The sequence below is a fragment of the Fusarium verticillioides genome, chromosome 4, assembly GCF_000149555.1.
Source record: "Fusarium verticillioides 7600 chromosome 4, whole genome shotgun sequence".
Taxonomy (NCBI): Eukaryota; Fungi; Ascomycota; class Sordariomycetes; order Hypocreales; family Nectriaceae; genus Fusarium; species Fusarium verticillioides.
In genome coordinates this window covers 4,072,248-4,091,591 of record NC_031678.1, presented here as the reverse complement: position 1 = coordinate 4,091,591, position 19,344 = coordinate 4,072,248, and the positions used below count along the sequence as shown (strand labels likewise).

The following is a 19,344-nucleotide window of genomic DNA, read 5'->3' as shown; positions in this document are numbered from 1 at the left end:
CATGAATTTTCATCCCATCTCCCTTTGATGCAAAGTCATCCACATGCTCGTACCTCGGATACATCACCCCAAGCCCAGCCCAGCCCATCTCCCATGTTCCCAGGCCCGGCACGATTCCGCATCGACTCCTCCCCCCGGACAAGACGATAAAAACAGCATAGCGCGCCCCCCAAGCATGTCAGCTGAAACCCCGCACCCACAAATCCGGCAAACAACCCGACCTTAACCCATGCTAACAATACGCGGGTTGCCCTTCTCCTCATTAGCTTGGCATTCCTCTCTCACCATTAACATCTAGCTTAAAGATGCTCTTTTGCGCTCCAATCACGAAGAAGCGCTTCTATGGGAATGTCACGCGCTGTTAATAGGTTCTCCCCTTAGCGTGTCTTCGGCACTGTTTCGTGGTTTGTTTTTCGCGAGGGTCGTTTGCAGTGCCCCCATTCTCCCCCATGGGGAGCTTTTCACGCTAGATGCATTGAGTTCTGGGGTTGCTATCGCTGGGACCATCAGCTATTGGAGCGCAAGAAGGGCGATGCTACTCTGTAGCTCCAAGCTTCTGGGTCAATCATGAAAAGTATTAAAAGGTGGTAAAATCCCCCTTCTGCCGATCACTTCATACCCATCACTCTGCATATCGTTCAAGCAGTCACCATGAAGCCCAAGGTTTACCAGTTCCTCGTCGGAGTGTTTGCGTCCTTTGGATCGCTGCTCTTTGGCTATGATTTGGGTGTTATCGCCCAGGTCATTGCATCGCCGTCTTATCATCGGGAGTTCAACACCAGCGACACAGCTGCCGATACGTAAGTCGCCAATTTTCCTATAGAGACTGTTTAGATACTGACTTTTGCAGTGGTGCTGTAGTTGCGCTCTTCACCGCTGGTGCCTTCTTTGGTGCCATGTTCGCCGGACCTACAACCGAATACACCGGTCGACGATGGACTATCACCATTGGTTCTATAATCTTTACTCTCGGAGGTGCTCTCCAGACTGGAGCCCCCAAGATCTCATACCTCATGGCCGGTCGCTTCCTTGCTGGTCTTGGCGTCGGTTTCTTGACCATGATCATTCCTCTGTACCAAGCTGAGATCGCACACCCTTCCATCCGAGGCCGAGTCACAGCTCTCCAGCAATTCATGTTGGGAATCGGAGCTCTTATCGCCTCGTGGACCGGCTGGGGCACGTTCACAAACTTCAGCGACAACCGACAGTGGCGAATCCCCCTTGGCATCCAGATCATCCCCGCCGTCATCCTTGGTGCTCTCATCTTTGTCTTCCCCGAGTCTCCCCGCTGGCTTATGGACCAGGGTAAGCAGGACGACGCGCTCAAGACCCTGGCTCGCCTCCACTCCAACGGCAACGAGGACGATCCCTGGGTGCGTGCGGAGATCGAGCAGATTCAGGAAAGCATTGCCGACGAGCATGCCAACGGCGCCAAGTCGTACCTCGAGCTCTTCAGGGATGTTTCTTGCTTCCGTCGTCTTTTGATCGCTTGCGGTCTTCAGGCGTCGATTCAGATGACGGGTGTGTCTGCCATTCAGTACTACTCTGTCACTATCTATGGTCAAGCTGGAATTGGACCCGGAGATGCGCTTAAGTATCAGGCTATCAACTCCATTATTGCTCTGATCGCTCAGGCTCTCTGCATTGCCTTCATTGATCGATTCGGTCGCCGATGGACGCTTATCTGGGGTAACCTGTTCAACATGCTCACCTTTATCATCGCCACTATCATGCTTGTTGTCTATCCTCCCGGTTCTGGTAGCGCTGCTCAAGGTTGGGGATTCATCATCGTTACTTGGGCGTACAACTTCTCTTTCTCAGCCACTTGCGGACCTCTCTCCTGGATCATCCCCGCCGAGATCTTCGATACCCGCACCCGAGCCAAGGGTGTTTCTCTTGCTACCATGACCTCATTTGCCTTCAACACCATGATTGGTCAGGTGACTGGTATTGCCATGGGAGCCGTTGGCTGGAAATACTACCTCGTCTTTGTTATCTGCAACTTCACAAATGCCCTCTGCGTCTGGGCTTTCGTTCCTGAGACCAAGCAGCTTCCTCTGGAGGAGATGAACTATCTCTTCACCAACGCTCCTTGGTTCATTCCCTTCGTCGACAAGAGCGAGTACACTGCAAACTTGCAGGCTGATCTTGCTCGCAGGGCTGAGGCTATTGACGAGAAGCTTGCTGCTCAGCATGAGACTGGAGAGCACGTTGACAAGATCTAATGTGAAGTGTTGGACGGGATGGATAGTTAGACTCAGCTCTTGGCTTTTCATCAACTAGGATTGGCAGTAGAGTTATCCATGCAATATAATCTATGATTAATGCTCTATGCTTATAACAACGCTATGGTAAACTGTCGCGACTCAAATGCCGTTTCACCTCTTCCGCTCTATCAGCTCCAATAAATCTCCAAGCGCCCCCCGTCTTAGTAAAGTCGAGTATACTTAATTTCTCAGGAACCTTTGACACTAGCGACTCAAGCGTCTCGTCGCCCTTGGGGATCTGAGTAAAGAACAGACGATTCCATTGCTTGCCCGTTCTCTCCTCTTCAACCCGCCGCCTTCTTTGCGACTCTTCCAACGTACTCTTGTGAGCGTATACCTTTTCTATGTTATGCTGCTTAATGGCTTGCGTAACTTTAAACCAAGCCCGACGTGACTCCCAAGGTGTTTGCTCTTCAACGGGCGCGACCTTGAGAGGTGAGATTGGGATCTTGTCGACGTGAAATTCCTCTAGCGTCGTTTTTGAAGAGTCCTCAACCTTGATCTCTCCAGTCCATTGGCCCGTAATGCGATACAACGGGTGATTCTTGTCATTCGGAGCAAATACCTCAGCGACGACCTGGTTCTTCTGACCGTACCCAAGCCTTCCTTTGCCATGAAATCCGATTTTCGTCAAGTAACCGCTCGAGCTGGCGATGTATGCTGGGCCCTCCATTTCTGGATATGGATTGCCCGTCGTCACGCCCTTGACTAATATTGTTGGCATCGTCATGAGACTTTGCTCATTGTGCTTATGGTCTTGGATAATTGCACATCCTGTTGGACGCACAGTGACGCCATTGACAAGACTAAAGGATGTTTCCTGGCCCGCGAAGCCAATCGATGACATACCACGCTCTTTGTTATATACGGAGCATGCCGTGACAGGCGGATGATGCGATACTTGCTCAATGACCAGTTCCGATTTCGACCCAGACTTGTCGGAAAATGACCCAAGGAATAATTCACCAAGGAAAGGGTTTAATGGCTTTTTGGCAGCGTCCGGAGAATCCGCATTGACAAGCTGCTTGAGACTGCAGATGTAATTCTTTGCCAGTAACAGAGCTCTCACTCCAGCATCGGGTTCATCTGCAGGTTGAAGAAAGAGATCATGGTGGCACGCCCAAGCAGCTGGAATCTCAATGGCTGATCTGGGAGCGAGGATGAAGGGAGGGGCAGTGACGTTTGACAGATCCCCCTTGACAGCGGCGAAATAAGTGAGCACGTCTTTGAGACGGAAAAGATTTCCGGAATCGGTACCGACGTCAGCCATTGATCTTGGAGAGAAAGGTGGTATATCCGGTGGTGAAGTTTGTGGTGGTGATGCCAAGGAATTATCTGGTTCGTTAGATTGATGCATTCTCTATAACAAAAACAACTTCAACAATGGGTTATTAAGATGAATTGGAAGACAGATCATGGAAATAACGGGATCTGAGATTAGGTGCTGGATATCGATGATCAGGGTCTTGACGTCATTGACATTGGCCTACGTATCGAGAAGCGGTTAACGGCACAGCCCACTATCGCACTCGCTAAGGAAGAAGCAAAGTGGCCAATCACGCGCTAGAGAATTAGGCTGGGCCCCGCTGTTTGCGCTGAAGGAGGCCATCATTTCATGTGCTTTTGTTCTTCTCTACGTAGTGACTCTTTCTCGAGCATGTGCAATTCGTCACACAGCCTCATTTACACGCAAGCAGATGTATTTCTGCCTTCGCGGCAATGCCACATTCAGAACTACGTAGTTGACATAACTAAAATGCTCATCAAAATACCTTACTTTTCTCGTAAATCTTGACGTAACCCACGCGTCTTCAGGTCTCCGACGGAATAGAGTTGACTCCCGGGATATCCAGCTGGTGCTAAAATCCATGCCATGCCTACATCTCGCTACAGACTAGTGATGGCTGCGGCTATCCAGATCCATATATATTTGACAGGCTCAATAATGCGTCCGCAGGATAAGATTTGTCGCTGATCCATCTGTCGGCAAGCAACGCAGTTTGTTCTGTAGCTTCCGCTGCGGATGCCAGTGTGCAGGCGGATCGGATAGTGTCGTGATAGGGTGCTCTACATCGCGCTCATACTGCTTCGGGCCTTTCCGCCTATCTCAGCTTGGCCGCGATAGACATTAAGATTGGCGCAAGCGGCATGATAATCGGGATAACTGTAGCCCATGGTGATAGTAGGTACCAGTGATTTTGCTACTCTCAGATGCACAGTACGCCTGTTGAACCGAACAGAGGGATGAAGATATGTCACACAAGTAGGGCCATGGATTTGCATAGCTGCAGTAAATGATTAAGACATGGCCAACGATATTTTGTGGTTCCTAAGCCAATGCCTGTTGAATGCGTAGATCATAAGATGAGGTGTGTTAAGAGGACAAAACCGGTGAGCAAATGAGTAACAAAAGATCTTCATTATAGCTAGGTACTCTAAACATAGGCTAGTAAGTAAGTTATGGAGTTTCTAATATTTGCTATAAGTAGTGAGCTCCTTGAAAGAAACTCTTAATCAATGTAATCAAAACGCAATAGAGACAGAACTAAGAGACAACCACGCCTCAGTGGTCTCAAACTCAACCTCAATCGAGACCGTAAGCCCTTCCTCCGTAGAACTAATCTCCCTAGAACACACAGGAATACCAAAAGTCTCTCTCTTTCCAAGCTCCCGCTCCTCCAATACCTTTTCGCTGCCATCGTACACCGCCACAGTCTTGATAGTTGCAGCTTCCGATGCGAAATCGACCATGAGCTGGTCTAGAGACTTGCCAGGAATGTCGCCATATATGGGCAAATACATCCAAGCGGATAGATCAGTGGCAGATGGGGGCCTTATGGTCATGCTGCCTCGAGTCTGGGATTTATTGTAAGAGGTGGTGACGGCACTGTCGCCGCGGGCTGAAAGCACAGTAGACATGGTGGCTTGCCGCCTTTGTGTTGGCGGTTTGGTCTTGTTCACCGTTGTCGGGGCTTTCGGTATGATACTTCAACGTACTGAGGTTTCTTGAATAATAAAGAAGAACTGTAAAGTGAAGAGTCTATGTACTATCTTTGTTGAATACTCTGAGTCATCTCTGCAAATCCCGCAGCCCTTGTATGTGACTACTGCTTAAAGGGGGCGCGCTAGGAGCACTTCTTCCTTCAGCTTCGGCTAACTAACCTGGCCTTATCATGACTCCCCGCTTCTGGAAGAAGTAAGCAATGCGGCTGATTTTAGCGCCACAATCCAGAACTGAACCTCTCAACTCTAGATACAATTGCCAACGGTCGATTCTTACAGGAAGACTTTTGCGCTTCCTAGAGATAGATCAAAGTAATTTGCTGATCGTGGTTATTGGGTTTAATTGATAACATAATCAGACATCCAGGTTTCGAAAAATCACCTTCAACCTCGGCTGTTTTCCAAGGTAGAGTTGCTTCTTTTTCTTGGCGTTTAGGTTCTAGTAAAAGTTTCAGGACTTGGTGGCGTTTCAATTTAAACCAAACAGAGAGCATAAGCATAACCGCAACTTTACTTGATCTGGAAACATTCGCGAAGAGTGTTCAGTCCAAGACTAGCCAGTCGCATCTCAAGCAGTCAATGATGATCTTCTCATTACCAATCGTGAGACTGGCTGAGCCGAGGATCTCGGTACTGATGATGCTTTGCGGTTTCTATTTCTGCTTCTTTTCTTCTCTGTGCAGGAATTGAGATTGTCTCCTTGTGTAGATGAAACGAGGACGGTGGGGAGAGGCAACAGTCGTGAATGTAAGAAGTGCGAAGTGATGAGTATATAAGACACGGCATGGTGCTCTGCTTACCACGGAAAAGCCCCAGTATCAAGAGGCTCAACACCAAGTTTGCTTTCTTTCTGCATAGAACTTTATTCTCCTTCACTATGAAGTTCTCTTCCTTGATTGCCGTCACCAGCGCGGCGGCGCACACGCTCGCCCATCCCCAGTTTCTCTCCACCCGCGAGTTTGTTCCTCAGGAGTGGATTGCTCCAACTCCAGACGCCTGTGAGTTTCCATGATGGAAAACAGTCCAAGTTTCTATGCCATCTCAGATTCTTATACTGACTGGATGAAGCTCGTGGCCCCTGCCCCGGCCTTAACACTTTGGCCAACCATGGGTACATCCCTCGCAACGGCAAAAACATCACACTCGACATTCTCAAGGACGGTATGCTTACCGGCTATAACATTGAGAACTTGGATGCTGTTATCCTTTTCACGCAGGCTATCAAGACCAGCCCCAAGTACCCCAACACCCGCAGCTTCGATCTAGCTGACCTTGGTCGCCACAACATCCTCGAGCATGACATTTCTCTCAGGTACATAATTGTCATTCTCCTACTTCAACAAGTACTGATCTTCGCAGTCGTTCCGACGCATTCTTTGCCGATCCGAACCCTTTCAATGAGACCGTTTGGGCCGAGTCCCTCACATACTTCCCCGACGATCTAATGACAGTTGAGCAAGTCGCGAAGGCGAGAATGGGCCGGCTAGCTACATCCAAGAAGACCAACCCAGAGCACTCCCTGTCTAAGCTAGCTGACGGCTTTAGCTGGGGCGAGATGGCGTCCTTCTTTGAGATCATGGCTGATGGTACCACCGGCACGGTGGAGAAAAAGTTTATCGAGTACTGGCTGAGTATGTTCTTTCCCTCTTTTGGTATAGCGAGGCTGACAAGATGTTCTTTGTAGAGAACGAGCGCATGCCGACCGAGATTGGGTGGCAGCGACGACCTACAATCATGCGAGCAACTGAGCGTACCGAGTTCACGAGGAAGCTCATGCAGGCCGCTGGCGTTGCCCGTCGCGATATCATGACTGATGCCTATGACCGTAAACTGGTTTTGTAGATTAGCTGTCAGTGGTATGTGAGCGTAGGACGTACAAATGGGTTCAAGGGCGCTGGCTCACCCCTGGCTCAATTGGCAAAATAGTAGCGAAAGTTTGTACAGGTGGTATGACGGTGGTTAAGTAGAAGTCGCATTCTATATATACTACAATGTCCTTGTACTTTATAGAACGGACCAAGTATGTTGGAAAGATCACAGCTATTCTTGTCTCACGAGCGCTTTGAGGTAATAGAATTAGCTAGTGGAAAATCGTCGACCGAAACAAAACCCCTGCTATGTCCAAGTATTTACAGAAAAGTTCATAAACACCGTTTGAAGAAAGAAAACAAGTAAAGGCACCTAAAATCAACTGAATATCCAGCTTCACCATACCGAAAAGCATCGCAATGGCGTCATCGTATCAGAAGCTAAGCGAAGACGGGCCAAATGAAAAGCCGAATCCCTCCCCATCATCCTGTACTTGGTTAGCCTGTGCTTTAAAAGTCAGGTGGAGGCTGCTTCATCATGACTGGGCCATTATCATTATCGTACCAGCATTTCCGCTACTCAGTAGACAACACCTAGGCTATCTGGCGAGTGCGGATCATTGGAGTGATATCGATGGAAGCCAGGCCAGCTGCACTATGATCAATATGTCTCACCTTGAGTACGTTGTCGTACCCATTGAGGGCATCCAAAAGCGAAGCTTTCTTTCGATGGGGAACAGTGGAGGTCTCGAGCTGGAAGTCGAGACTGGACGATCCCTTCTGGCCGGTAGCATTAATGAGACGGGGCAGGTAGGTCTTTGACGCTTCCTTGGTGGCATCGAGAGCAGAAGGGCCCAGCTTATAGACTGTATCCTTGATGAAGTCAAAGACGCCATCGGTGTCACCTGTCTCGCCATTGATGGGACTCAGCTGCTGTAATTTATACAGAGGCATAGGCATCAAAGCCTGTAGAGCTGTATCGACTATAACAGCACGCTGGAGGAGAATCTTGGTAGCTTGCTCGTGCTCGCTGGATACTTCGAAAACAGTAGAATCGGCTGCCAGTTCACCTTTGATCAGGTTTTCGATTGCCTGAGTAGTGATGGGCTTGGCCACGTTGACTGCAATATTGAGGATAGGGCCAAGCCAGTCGAAGTTACCCTCTTCCTCATTCACTTGTCGTGTTGGGCCCATAAAACCCTCGGTGAAAGCAGCTTCTTCACCACCAAGTGAACTCTCCAAGATGTCCACTCCCAGGCTTCGGCGCGGCCGATTAGAGGGAAGCCCCTGCTTCTGAGTAGGTCGGGGTCCCTGTTCTGTTGTACAAGTCTTGAACTGTACTCAGCAAACGTAGTAAACAATTTCACCAGCAGCATCAACAAACACCCAATCCGCCAAACAGTCTTAGCGACTATGACTGGCTTGCCAATCGAGACCCTATCAATCTTGGCACGTACAGGTTAAGAGGTATACGCGAACAGCACCATAACAGCTTTAAGCACTTCAAGCCCTGTGGGGTGTGACCCGGCCCAATATATAAACGGTGGTGTTGCGTATGGCATGGCTTAATGTTTCAGAAGAGGCGATGGGAAACCTGGCTGCTCGCCTCCAAGGCACACATCAATTCTAACCACAAATCAACCTACCGCACCAGTGGAGCTCTCAGTCTCTGGTTGCTGTCCTTAACGGCCTTGGGCAAATACTTCCAGACCTCGTAGTTTATAAGGCACCATTGGACCTTGTACCCAGTCAAAACACTGCGATGTCGGCTAATGTTAAGTTTCTAGACAACAATTTAGCACTGTTGTCTTTTTACGCGTTTTAGAAACTCATTGAGGGGTGTATTGAGCTTTTGCATGAAAGCGACTTGGGCAATACATTCAAGGTTAGAGTAGTAATCTGTTAACTCTATAGAATGTTAACAAGTTTAAAAATGTCTGTAGCTTCTTATTATCTATTTATTACTTCTAATTCAGTTAAAGTCATTATTTAGTAATATGTAAAATTATATATGTACTAAGTAGGAGCAGCACTTTGACTTAATTAGGTAATTAATATATAGTAATAATTTAAATATAATTCTTTTAGTTATTTAAACTATTTATAATAGATAAAGAATCTGCTATAGTATATTACTATAATGAGTTTATAAATACATACAGAGCAATAGGGTAGCGTACTGTTAATTCCGCCCTTAAACCCCTGTCTATGGCTGCTGGCGCTACTGATAGAACTGGGATAGCTCGGCTTAACATCTGGTACGGTAGCGAATTAAAGGCCAACACTGTGTCCAGGAATGACAGCGCGTAAAATCGATAGTCTCAATGCAGGCGAGCTTTTCTGGAATAGCAGCAGTGGAAGTTACACTGTAGACTTTATACCATGTATTTGCACGAACACCTTGACTTCCACCAAGACTTTAGCCTTTACAATAGCTAAAGAAGCACGCCAACACGGTGTTTCGATATATTCTGCTTCGTAATTGACCGTCTTCCCTCTTTGCTTGAACCTCTTAGAACTAATGTCTGCCCCTACGCTTCACGTTATCTATGCCGGTCGTGGCGATGCTATGATCCTAGAACATTCTGTCGGCAACCAGCGGAACTTTTTCCTCGTCGACGGTGGTCCAAGAAACTATGAATTTGGTGTCAATACCGAAGCTCCATATCATCGATACCTTGCGTCCGCATGCCGGGAAATCATGGGCGATGGCAAAACCTTCGCTGGGGTTGTTTTCTCGCATCCCGATGAAGACCATTTTGGCGGGTATCTTCAGGCGTTGGATGAGGGGCAAATTCCATTCACGGATAATGTCTTCATACCAACTCCCAGTTCTGAGGCAGAGACGGCCAACGCGCGAATACACAACCTCTGCATTAATAAGAATATGGACTCAGCAACTATTAGTCCTCAAGATTCACTGGGATCATACTTAATCCGTCCCATAAAGGCTCTCTTCCCAGACATGCCAAGAATTCTCTGGTACTATAGAACAGCAAATCGGCTCATCACAGACCAGGGGGAGTACAACGAGAATCTGTCGACAAACAAACGCAGCATTTTGATGTATACCGCCATAACTAACTCCAACAATGAAATGGGAATATTCTTTACGGGAGATAGCCACGCCGACATCATCTCTCATCACATGTACCAACTGTTTCCGCACGAGGCGAATCGCCGATATGCAATCTACAAGATCCAACACCACGGGAGCCGTGACGACAACATGAAAGATCTATATAAGCCGTATTTCTCAAAGGGTGCCAGGGCCCTGAGCTTTATCTACTTTCTTTTGAAGGTACAAGAAGGGACTGCTCATATGCCTTTTATACAAAAGAGCAAGACGATGGCCAACGCCGCGGCCACACATCTGTCCACTCATATAAAGAAATTTACCAAGAAGGAATTTTCAGATCTCGAGACAAAGGTGAAGCGGATTCAGGAAACGCAACTGAAGTATTTGTACAGGCCAGCCGAGAATCAATCAGTCATTGTTGATGCGGATGACGACCGACCTCCGTTTCTTCCTCATATACAGAAGTATTACGACGCACTCGACAATGCGATGAAGCCAACTGCGGGGTGGGACTATTTCTTGACCAAGCGGGCCACTACCGAGTTCCTTACATACATTCATGTCCGCAGGGCTTGCGACTTCTATTCATTTTTCTCTTCAGACGTGTATGTGGTGAGCGCCAATCGAAAGTATTTTCACCCACGGTCTGAGACACTTGTTGGACTAGCTCTGGCAGTTCTTGAGAAGAACCGTACTGCCCGGCTGTATGTCACCAATGGGAAAAGCCTCGACATGGACGAGCTTTCCAGGGTTGCCAGCGTCATGGGTCCAGCATCAGTTCACGATCTTTTTTGCTCAGGGAATCTCAGGGTCTCATATCTGAGTCACAGTACCTACATGTCTCTCAGTGGCGCGTCGCAAGGCAAGAATAGCACCATGATCGTGACTGAGCGTGACATGAACGATTCCACACAGGAGATTCAGTTCAACGACAACGATGCCCAGCACAGAACGGATCTGCATGTCCTGCTGGAACAGACCGACCCTTATCGCGTACTCGACACTCACGAGTACCAGCTCAAGGTCTTTGCCAACTTCTCTTGGTCTTACCTTTACCTACAACATGATGCGAATGGCTTCAACTGGGCCATCTCGGATCCCAATAGCCCAAAGTCCGTCTGGATAGACGAAAGAGATATGAAAGTCGCCAAGAAGTTCACAATCAATTGTCGAGCAGAAAAGTTTGGTCTCGCCTCCCGATGGGTCACAGTTGAATTCGTTGGTCGTGATGCTGCGCAAGTGAACTTGTTTGGCATCACGGATATCCTTTCCGGCATGTCCTTCTTCGAAGAGAACAGCGGATCGATACGATTCGACAAAAGGCCTTCTTATGCTTTCTTAGTAGGAGTGTCTTTCGTTCTTCAAACAAATTCCATCCAATCAGGGATTTGGTCTGGGGAACCGAAGCTAAGCCCAATAAGCTCCTTGCACCAGACCCATATACCTTATTCTCCACCCCAATCCACTGAGCCAAAGATGGTTTCTCGCTCTGAAATGCCTCTTCGACAGGCATTCGAAGTTCTTGGTGACCCAATGAAGGACGGCAACAACCCGGATATTATCGATACGCTGAGCAGGCTGTTGCGAGACAGAGCTACTCTGATAGCCATAGTCGAGAGAATTCCCGCAGTGCTTATCAAGGCTGGATTCACTAGCTTCAAAGCCGATCTCGATAAGTCCAGAGCCATCGTCGACGCTCACCCACTTGTTGGAAAAGCTGTCGTCAGTGCCGTTCTGTATCAACCAATGGCTGGAAATGGTGAACAAAACTTCTTCGATATCAACATGGCTGGACTTGACTTCGAACTGAGAAACATAGCTATCAAGATTGACAAATGCTGCTCATCACAGGTTCATCTCACTGTGGAATCCGAGGCGGTCATGAAGAGAACAGGCCTGGAGATGAGGATGGCTTGGAAGTCGTTAGAGAACGACACAATCGTCTCTTTCAGTACCGGTCTTACATCTATCGAAGATCTCGCCATGGCTTTGGTCAATGATGAGGGAATAGTAGAGAAGATCTTACAGGGGAATATTCCGTTAAAGACCAAGCCCCTCTCTGGCACTTCTGCGCCGTCCATGGGGACTTTTCAGGGGCCTATAAAAGAAATCGGCTTCACTGTCCGGCAGCCCATTGACCAAACTGATATGTACGATCTAGCAGACATCTGGGTTCGCACCGGGTTCCCAGACTGGAAGACCTTCTTACCAATACCTGATTCGTCGAAGGAGGTCAAGGGGGATGTTATTGTTCGGATATTGAATCCCTTTCGCGTCAAAGCATCAAGAATTACAACGAGTGTGCACTTGGATATCCCTGTTCGAAGCGAGCCAGAAACGACAATCACAGCCCAGTTTGACGCCATTCCACTCACACGATTGGGCGATTACGACTATCGATTCCGGATTACATCTACCAGTCATGGGGTAACCATACCCGATATTGTCAAAGTTATTGGCCTTACCAGCTTATCCGACAAGATCAGCAACATACCCTTCTTGGGTAATGCATTCAACTCCGTGCAAGTCAGACAGGCCGGTCTTTCTGTGGACAGGGTCAAGGGCAAGTGGGAATTCCAAGAATGGGACTTTGAGCTTTACGTACCGATCCTTGACCTTTTACCTGGCTCATTGTCATTGGTAGATATGGTTGTCAAAGTTGAAAACTTTGGAAAGCAAGAGATCCAAGCGAAGGGAGAAGCCACCTTTCGAAGTACGGCATTGCAGAAGGAGGTTGAGGTCTCGGTTGGCCTTCCAACGGCACAAGACCTCGGCTTCATTGTTATATCGTCTCCCGACTCCCTTACTTTGGCCAATGTATTCTCTATGTTTGGGCTAGGCGACTTGCCAGAAATTCCATTCCTATCTGGTAGTACTGCCTTTGAGCTGTCATACTGCGATGCAATGTTCAAAAAGCCTAAGGATGGTCCCATCACAATGTTAGCCTCCACTGCCAAGTTTCGAGTCAAGGAGTTGATGGTTGAACCTTTTAACATGCAAGATATTGCGGTCTCGCTATCCTGGCAACGAGGCAAAGAGAATAACACCGAATCAGCCGTTTCCTTTGAGCTTTCGGCCTTGCTGCTGAACATCAACTCAGTGATAACGGTCAAGTATGACGGTGGAAAGAAGGAAATGGCAGCTTCCATCACCCCTATCGCAGAATCACCTATGAAGGTGGCGGATGTCTTGCGTTTTCTGATTCGTGGCGTCGACAGTCCGCTTCACTCAGCATTAGCCAGCCTGGAAATCAAGATTGTAGAGATGTCTCTGGATGTCAGGACAGGCTCCCCGTCTTCATTCAAGCTAGAAATGAAGAAGGATGCAACTCTCCAACTTCCCTCAGCGGCAGACACAGATACCTTTACTGTGGGCTCTATCACAGTAGAGTATAGCAAAGTGGCGAACAAGCTCGATATCTTTGCTGCGTTTTCAATTGGAGGTATTGAAACAAACATCAGCCTTGGTGCCTTCACAAACTCAACGACCAAAGAGCGTTCTGTCGAATTCGAAATCACGTTACAGAAGGGCCAGAGAAAACTCGGCCTCATGACTCTCCTCGCCGCAGTAGGAATCAACGACGTTGAGATACCGCGACCAGAAGGATGCCCGGAATTTACCACTGGCATGGCCAGCATCAAAGGAAAGTTTGTTGATAAGGATAAAATAGGCCTCAAGTTTGCAGAGCTGGCCGTGCATGTTGAGATGGCCAGTGTTACTCTGTCTGATTGGGATATGTCTATGGACTACATCTACGTTGACGTTGACTATAACAAGGCACGCATTGAGAAGCCTTTCTCAGTCTTGGTTTCGAGCAAATTCATAATTGCTGGTTCTGCAGAGATGATGATCAACTACGCTGATGATAAGGATGCATTGGAGCTGGATGCCAAACTGCGTCACGCCAAGGAGGGGGAGGAACTCAAGATCAAGTCTATTTTGGAGTGGCTAGCTGGCGAATCGATCGAAGACGCTTTACCCACCTTCGTTTCGGAGGCAGCGATTAATCTCGAGAACTCAAAGTTTGGAATGTCTCTGAGTCGCCACAAAGGGGAGGGAAATTCCGTCATCGCTGTCTCGTTAAGCATCACTTTGGGGTCTGTTACTCTGCAACTTGCAAGAACCAGGACTCGACCACATGATGCAAAGAAAGAGGATAAACTGCCATGGAAGACGATACTAAAACTTGCAGTCAATACCCTTCCGCGACCACCTCCATTGCCACTTATCGGTCAGATGGAACAGCCATTTTCTACTCAGATATACTGGACCAACAGTGACATCTCGCTTGGGGAGGTTGATAAGTTGAATAGTCTCGCTACTTTCAAGGATCATCAACTCCTCCAGTCAACCCGTGCTACGGCAGCTTCCGCTTTTGGAAATGGCCTATCATTCATGCTGCTTGAAAATGGAGATGTCATACTTGCTTCAAAACCCAGGAAGAGCAGGAAGAAGGACGACCCTTCAGGCAAGATGATGGCGATTTCGGAGGAAGAAGAGAACCCGGAGGCCCCGGAGATGAAGAAAGTCGACAAGAGAGTCAATGGTGTCAACATCACAAACATTGGCCTCCAATATGATGCCAAGCGACAAAGAATCAAAGTCAAGTTCACGGCACGTATGACTGTTGGGCCTTTCGATGGGGAGCTGATCAACTTCAGCATGTCCGTCAATCTACCACGTGGAGAAAAAATAGACTTGGGCGATTGGAAGAATCTCGACATCGATATGGGTCTCGATGGACTATCTCTTGCCATGACCGGGTCCAACCTCAATGTCGCTGGGACCTTGCACCGCATCAAGGTCGAAGAGGAGGACATCTCCATTACAGGATTCGAGGGTGGTGTCAGCGTCAAGCTCAAGAAGTACCAATTCGTCGGGTTTGGCTCTTACAAGAACGTCAAGAGGCAGCAGGAAGAGTTTGTCTCTCTCATGGCCTACGCGATGCTTGATGGGCCCATGGTCAAGACAGGTCTTGTTGAACTCTCGGGCATCAGCGGCGGCTTTGGATTCGGTTCGAAGCTCGAGATACCATCTATCACTGACATTCACAAGTTCCCGTTGCTTGTATCCCCCGATGTCGATCCGATGATAATGTTTGAGAGGCTTCGAGGGACAGGAGACACAAAGTACATGACCGAGACAAATGGTGCAAACTGGGTTGCAGCTGGTGTCAGCGGCACGGCTTGTGAACTCATCGACGTCAAAGCTGTCTTGACTATCCCACTTGATCCTAGTGCCGGTGAGCTGGCTATCGTGGGTATAGCGTCGGCTCAGTTCCCCCGCGATGCAAAGCCCGGTAAGGCACTTGCAGCCATCAGGATCAATTTCCAAGGCAGCATCGATATATCGCGAGGCTTCATGCTTTTTGAGGGAAGGATTGCTGATGGCTCGTTCATCTTATTCGATGACTGTGTCCTTTCAGGAGGATTTGCTGTCGGGGCGTGGTTCGGCCCGAGTCCCCAGGCTGGAGATTGGTGCATCACCATGGGAGGCTGGCACCCCAAGTTTCAAGCTCCAAGTCACTATCCATCCGCCCCTCCTCGAATGAGACTCCAGTGGAGTTACGGGGACACTAAGTATCTTACCCTCGACGGCCAGGCTTATGCAGCCGTGACTCCCGATGCTATCATGGCAGGATTGGCAGTGCAAGTCAAGTTCGAAAAGTGGTCGTGCGGCGCTAACTTCGACTTCCGTACTGACCTTATCCTTTGGCTGCATCCCCTTCACTATGATGTTTACTTTCATGTATCCGCAAGTCTGTGGTACGAGGTTGATGCCTGGATTGCACGCAAGAAGCTTCACATTTCCATGGGTGCCGACTTGTATATCACCGGACCGCCATTTGCTGGCACAGTCGAGTTCGACGTAAGCGTTATGGTCATCAAAGTCAAGTTTGGTGATCATAGAGCCGAGGACGATGTGCTGAGGTTTGATGAATTCATGTCAGTCGTACTCAGGAACGACAAAATCAGCCATGTCTTTTCACTTGAGTCTGGGGGTATAGTCCCGACACAAGCTCCGACACAGGCACAGACTCCAGACTCTACTTGGATAGTTCGTGGAGGGACGTTTGCGTTTAGTATTGCCTCTCGAATGCCTACGACCAGGATAGAATTTACTGGGGCAAAGGATCATGATAGAAAGACTGGTAAGACGATTTTCGCTCGACCTATGCAGCTTCCTGCAACTTCAGCCGGTCTCAAAGCCAATATGGATGTTTCTGTCACCAATAGCAGCGGATCTTCGGTGCACGGCTTCACCTTCGAGATCATATACGAGCAGCTACCAAAGTCACTATGGGGCCCGTTCAACAGCAATCCCAATAACATGCTGTATGGAGCTTCCGAGAGCACAGTGACGCATGCAACGGGGCTGAGTATCCTGGCTCCAATGGCTCGATGGTCGAGCAATAACCCTCGAGTCATACAGTTCAGCAAAGTCGGGCGGTCGGAGCCTGTCCATTCTTCCTTCAAAAATGACCCAACTCGAGATAATGGCCTGGACGCAACACCGAGAACGAGCGGAGAAAATCCGGAAGCGCAATTCTACAACGCTAGAGAGGCACTTATGGGAAGTGGTGAACGAGAGGAGGAGCTAGAGGCTGTCAAGAAACGAAACGCTCGGAGGTCATATATTGTTGGTCAATGGATGGCTATCCGGAAGCTCAAGACCTCGGCTAGTCTCAGGAGTGGCGTACCTTTCAGATACGCCAAAGACTTGGCTCACTTCTCACATGTTGCTCCGAGAATTTCACTAGAATAGGCCCTCCTATTGATGCATTGTACCAGTAGCTCTGAGTTTAGAAAAGTGATGAAAAGGTAAACCTGCATTCAGAGCTCAAGCCAAGTTCTATCTCTTGATAGAAAATTCCAGTCACAGGTCTCTCTCAACTACAAACAACAACTCTGGCTCATACACCATCGAAAGATTTCCAGCGGCCGCAGTAACCAACCCCGATCAACCCATCATCAAGCTTCATGGCCATGACTAGCTTTCCACCATATACAGAGAGTCCAAATGGACTTCCTCGTCGAACCCCATTGCTATCGAATAATTGCCTAGGAATCAACCCCCAGTAACACAGAAACATCTTGCTGTCTTCGTCCTGCCACAAAACTACGTCATCCCATTCTCCCATATCATTCCACCCGAGAGCCTTGATGTCGGAATCTGGTCGGGATGATGGCTGTTTAGTGAGATTTAAACTCTCGTTGCGGTGACCGAGTTTGCCGTGTGTTGGATCGCCATCAGCAGATATGATGGCATAGTCCTTTTTCATTTTTCCATCTGGAGCAGCAAAGTGGACAGACATGAATCTATCGTTCTGATAACCATAATGGACGGCCGATATACGCGAACTCAGGCGGGCCACATTTGCTGGTCCTTTCTTAGCCCATATATCTACCCATTGATTGGATCTCGCTATCATCTTGCCATCTATTGATCCATCAGCGGCGATCCAAACGACTACCTCTATCAAGCGGGCGGAACTGTCAACCCCACGGTGATCGCCATCAACCACGGCTGAGAGACTCGTGCATCGATAGGCAGTTCCGGGGCCAGAAAGAAGCGTGGCTGTATCTGTCCCTGTCCAGCTTCTTGTTGTGCTAATGTGCTTGATAGAGCCATCAGGCCCAACGCAATAAACGTTGATAATATCTTCAAATGGAGTGTTCCTCCGACCAATGGTTGCGGCTAACCCAGCTCGAGGTTCAGCTATACCGTCTTGCTCCTGCAGAATCCGTCTTGTGTACCATTTTGGCTCAACCTGTTGCCAGGAACCGTTGCATACTGCTCCATTCTTGGTCATCCAAAAGATATCAAGCTTGTCTTCGTGTGCCGATACAGCGACTATAGCACCCGGTAGCGGGGTTTCTTCCGACTTTATAGGCACCGTCTCTTGTTGCCACTTCCCATCAGACGGATAACGATATGATCGCTCAACGGTACATTGCTCCGAAATCCAGAACATGTCAAGATGTCCCTCTTTCCGAGAGACGAGGGCAATTGAACTGTTGGGAGCCTGGCTGACAGCGGAGGACTTTGGAACGCGCTCCAAGGTCCATAAACCTATCTCTTCCCACTTACGCCATGTATCATTGGAGGCCTTCTCCATCACCGGTCTGCCTTGTCCCCGTATTCCCGAGTTCCTGAGCATCCAAAAGCTTTCCGTAGCCCGGAAATTGATGATCCATTCATACGGCATCCAAAAGAATGAAATCGACTCCATCATGCTTTGGACCAGCACTCGTCTCTTGATATGATCAAAGGCTACTATGAGTGCAGCCTGTGTCGTGTGTTCTTTTTGCGGACCAGCCAGTCGTCTCGCTCTTGGGATCATTTCTATCGTTGGGTATCCCTGATCTCCAGACTGTGCGGCTTTGACGAACTTGAACGAGTCCCAGAAAAGATGAAAGGCAAAGATGACTGGATACCCTTCTGCAATACATAACCTGACCTTGGATAATGTCAGGGCTCCCAGGACTGCCAACTCATGATCTTCCAGCATGTTCACCTCTTCCGATGGGTAATGGTCGAGACGATAGGGCTCAAGAAGAGGGCCGTGAGAAGCTTCATCGTAGGTAATATCTGAGGGCCGTTCGTTTATGGCCCAGCTCACATCAAAGCCATAATCAAAGTCCTCCTCAATTACCCAAGGAAACTTGGATTCTAGACAGGCCCCGTAGAGATTCACAGCTCTCAAGGCCTCGCGGATGCCCACTGGCCTGTTATAAACCCGGCGCGGCCATTGCGTATGGTTTCCCGCATCGTACATTTTCGTGACGGCTCTGGCATTGTAGTAGATGAACCGTCTAGACGGCTCGGTGACGAGGTGGCGGTTGTCGCCAGAGAAGGCCAGAAACCGAAATGCGGCGCAGACAGCATCGAGAACAGGGATCTCAGTGGGCGTCGTGTATCTTTTCAGAGCCACTGAGTCACTGGCTAGGAGGCTGATAGACGTGAGGGCATTTCTGTCTTTTGGTGGGCCACTGTAGACGTATGGCTTGTCTTTGGCGTCGAAGCCATCAGGCTGATACCAGTTTCTGACCATGGCTATCGAGTGTCGCTGAATCTAAGGTTTACGATATGGCTAAGGTGGATGAGTCGGTAGTACGCCATTCTCAATAAAAATGCAGAGAGTTTCAGTGCTTCAGTGGCCTTCGGATAAGATGACCAGGGTCTT

General features: G+C 48.7%; 7 protein-coding genes across 7 annotated transcripts; 3 read left to right on the top strand and 4 right to left on the bottom strand.

The window, feature by feature from the left end:
• Positions 1-651: 651 nt before the first annotated feature.
• Positions 652-2,225, top strand: FVEG_12468 (hypothetical protein; the record flags this gene model as incomplete). The annotated part of the gene is made up of 2 exons (XM_018901809.1): positions 652-800; positions 851-2,225. The coding sequence occupies 2 exons, from the start codon at positions 652-654 to the stop codon at positions 2,223-2,225; spliced, it is 1,524 nt and encodes a 507-aa protein (XP_018760387.1).
• A 62-nt stretch (positions 2,226-2,287) lies between these two features.
• FVEG_12467 (hypothetical protein) lies at positions 2,288-3,732 on the bottom strand. Its single transcript, XM_018901808.1, has one exon. It carries the CDS (start codon positions 3,622-3,624, stop codon positions 2,347-2,349), a length of 1,278 nt encoding a protein of 425 aa, XP_018760386.1. The 5' UTR covers positions 3,625-3,732; the 3' UTR covers positions 2,288-2,346.
• Positions 3,733-4,667: 935 nt separating this feature from the next.
• Positions 4,668-5,305, bottom strand: FVEG_12466 (hypothetical protein). The gene has a single exon (XM_018901807.1). It carries the CDS (start codon positions 5,184-5,186, stop codon positions 4,791-4,793), a length of 396 nt encoding a protein of 131 aa, XP_018760385.1. The 5' UTR covers positions 5,187-5,305; the 3' UTR covers positions 4,668-4,790.
• An 842-nt stretch (positions 5,306-6,147) lies between these two features.
• On the top strand, positions 6,148-7,112 carry FVEG_12465 (hypothetical protein; the record flags this gene model as incomplete). Its single annotated transcript, XM_018901806.1, has 4 exons — positions 6,148-6,268; positions 6,339-6,582; positions 6,630-6,901; positions 6,955-7,112. The coding sequence occupies 4 exons, from the start codon at positions 6,148-6,150 to the stop codon at positions 7,110-7,112; spliced, it is 795 nt and encodes a 264-aa protein (XP_018760384.1).
• A 560-nt stretch (positions 7,113-7,672) lies between these two features.
• On the bottom strand, positions 7,673-8,272 carry FVEG_12464 (hypothetical protein; the record flags this gene model as incomplete). The annotated part of the gene is made up of 1 exon (XM_018901805.1): positions 7,673-8,272. The coding sequence occupies one exon, from the start codon at positions 8,270-8,272 to the stop codon at positions 7,673-7,675; it is 600 nt and encodes a 199-aa protein (XP_018760383.1).
• Positions 8,273-9,599: 1,327 nt separating this feature from the next.
• On the top strand, positions 9,600-16,996 carry FVEG_12463 (hypothetical protein; the record flags this gene model as incomplete). Its single annotated transcript, XM_018901804.1, has 1 exon — positions 9,600-16,996. One exon carries the CDS (start codon positions 9,600-9,602, stop codon positions 16,920-16,922), a length of 7,323 nt encoding a protein of 2,440 aa, XP_018760382.1. The 3' UTR covers positions 16,923-16,996.
• FVEG_17277 (hypothetical protein) lies at positions 16,878-19,325 on the bottom strand. Its single transcript, XM_018906526.1, has one exon. The coding sequence runs from the start codon at positions 19,210-19,212 to the stop codon at positions 17,071-17,073; it is 2,142 nt and encodes a 713-aa protein (XP_018760381.1). The 5' UTR covers positions 19,213-19,325; the 3' UTR covers positions 16,878-17,070.
• Between the last annotated feature and the right edge of the window lie 19 nt (positions 19,326-19,344).

Bases quoted from the DNA above. Each gene is read 5' to 3' on its own strand.
- FVEG_17277 (XM_018906526.1), bottom strand. From the start codon at position 19,212: ATGGTCAGAAACTGGTATCAGCCTGATGGCTTCGACGCCAAAGACAAG.
- FVEG_12466 (XM_018901807.1), bottom strand. From the start codon at position 5,186: ATGTCTACTGTGCTTTCAGCCCGCGGCGACAGTGCCGTCACCACCTCT.
- FVEG_12467 (XM_018901808.1), bottom strand. From the start codon at position 3,624: ATGCATCAATCTAACGAACCAGATAATTCCTTGGCATCACCACCACAA.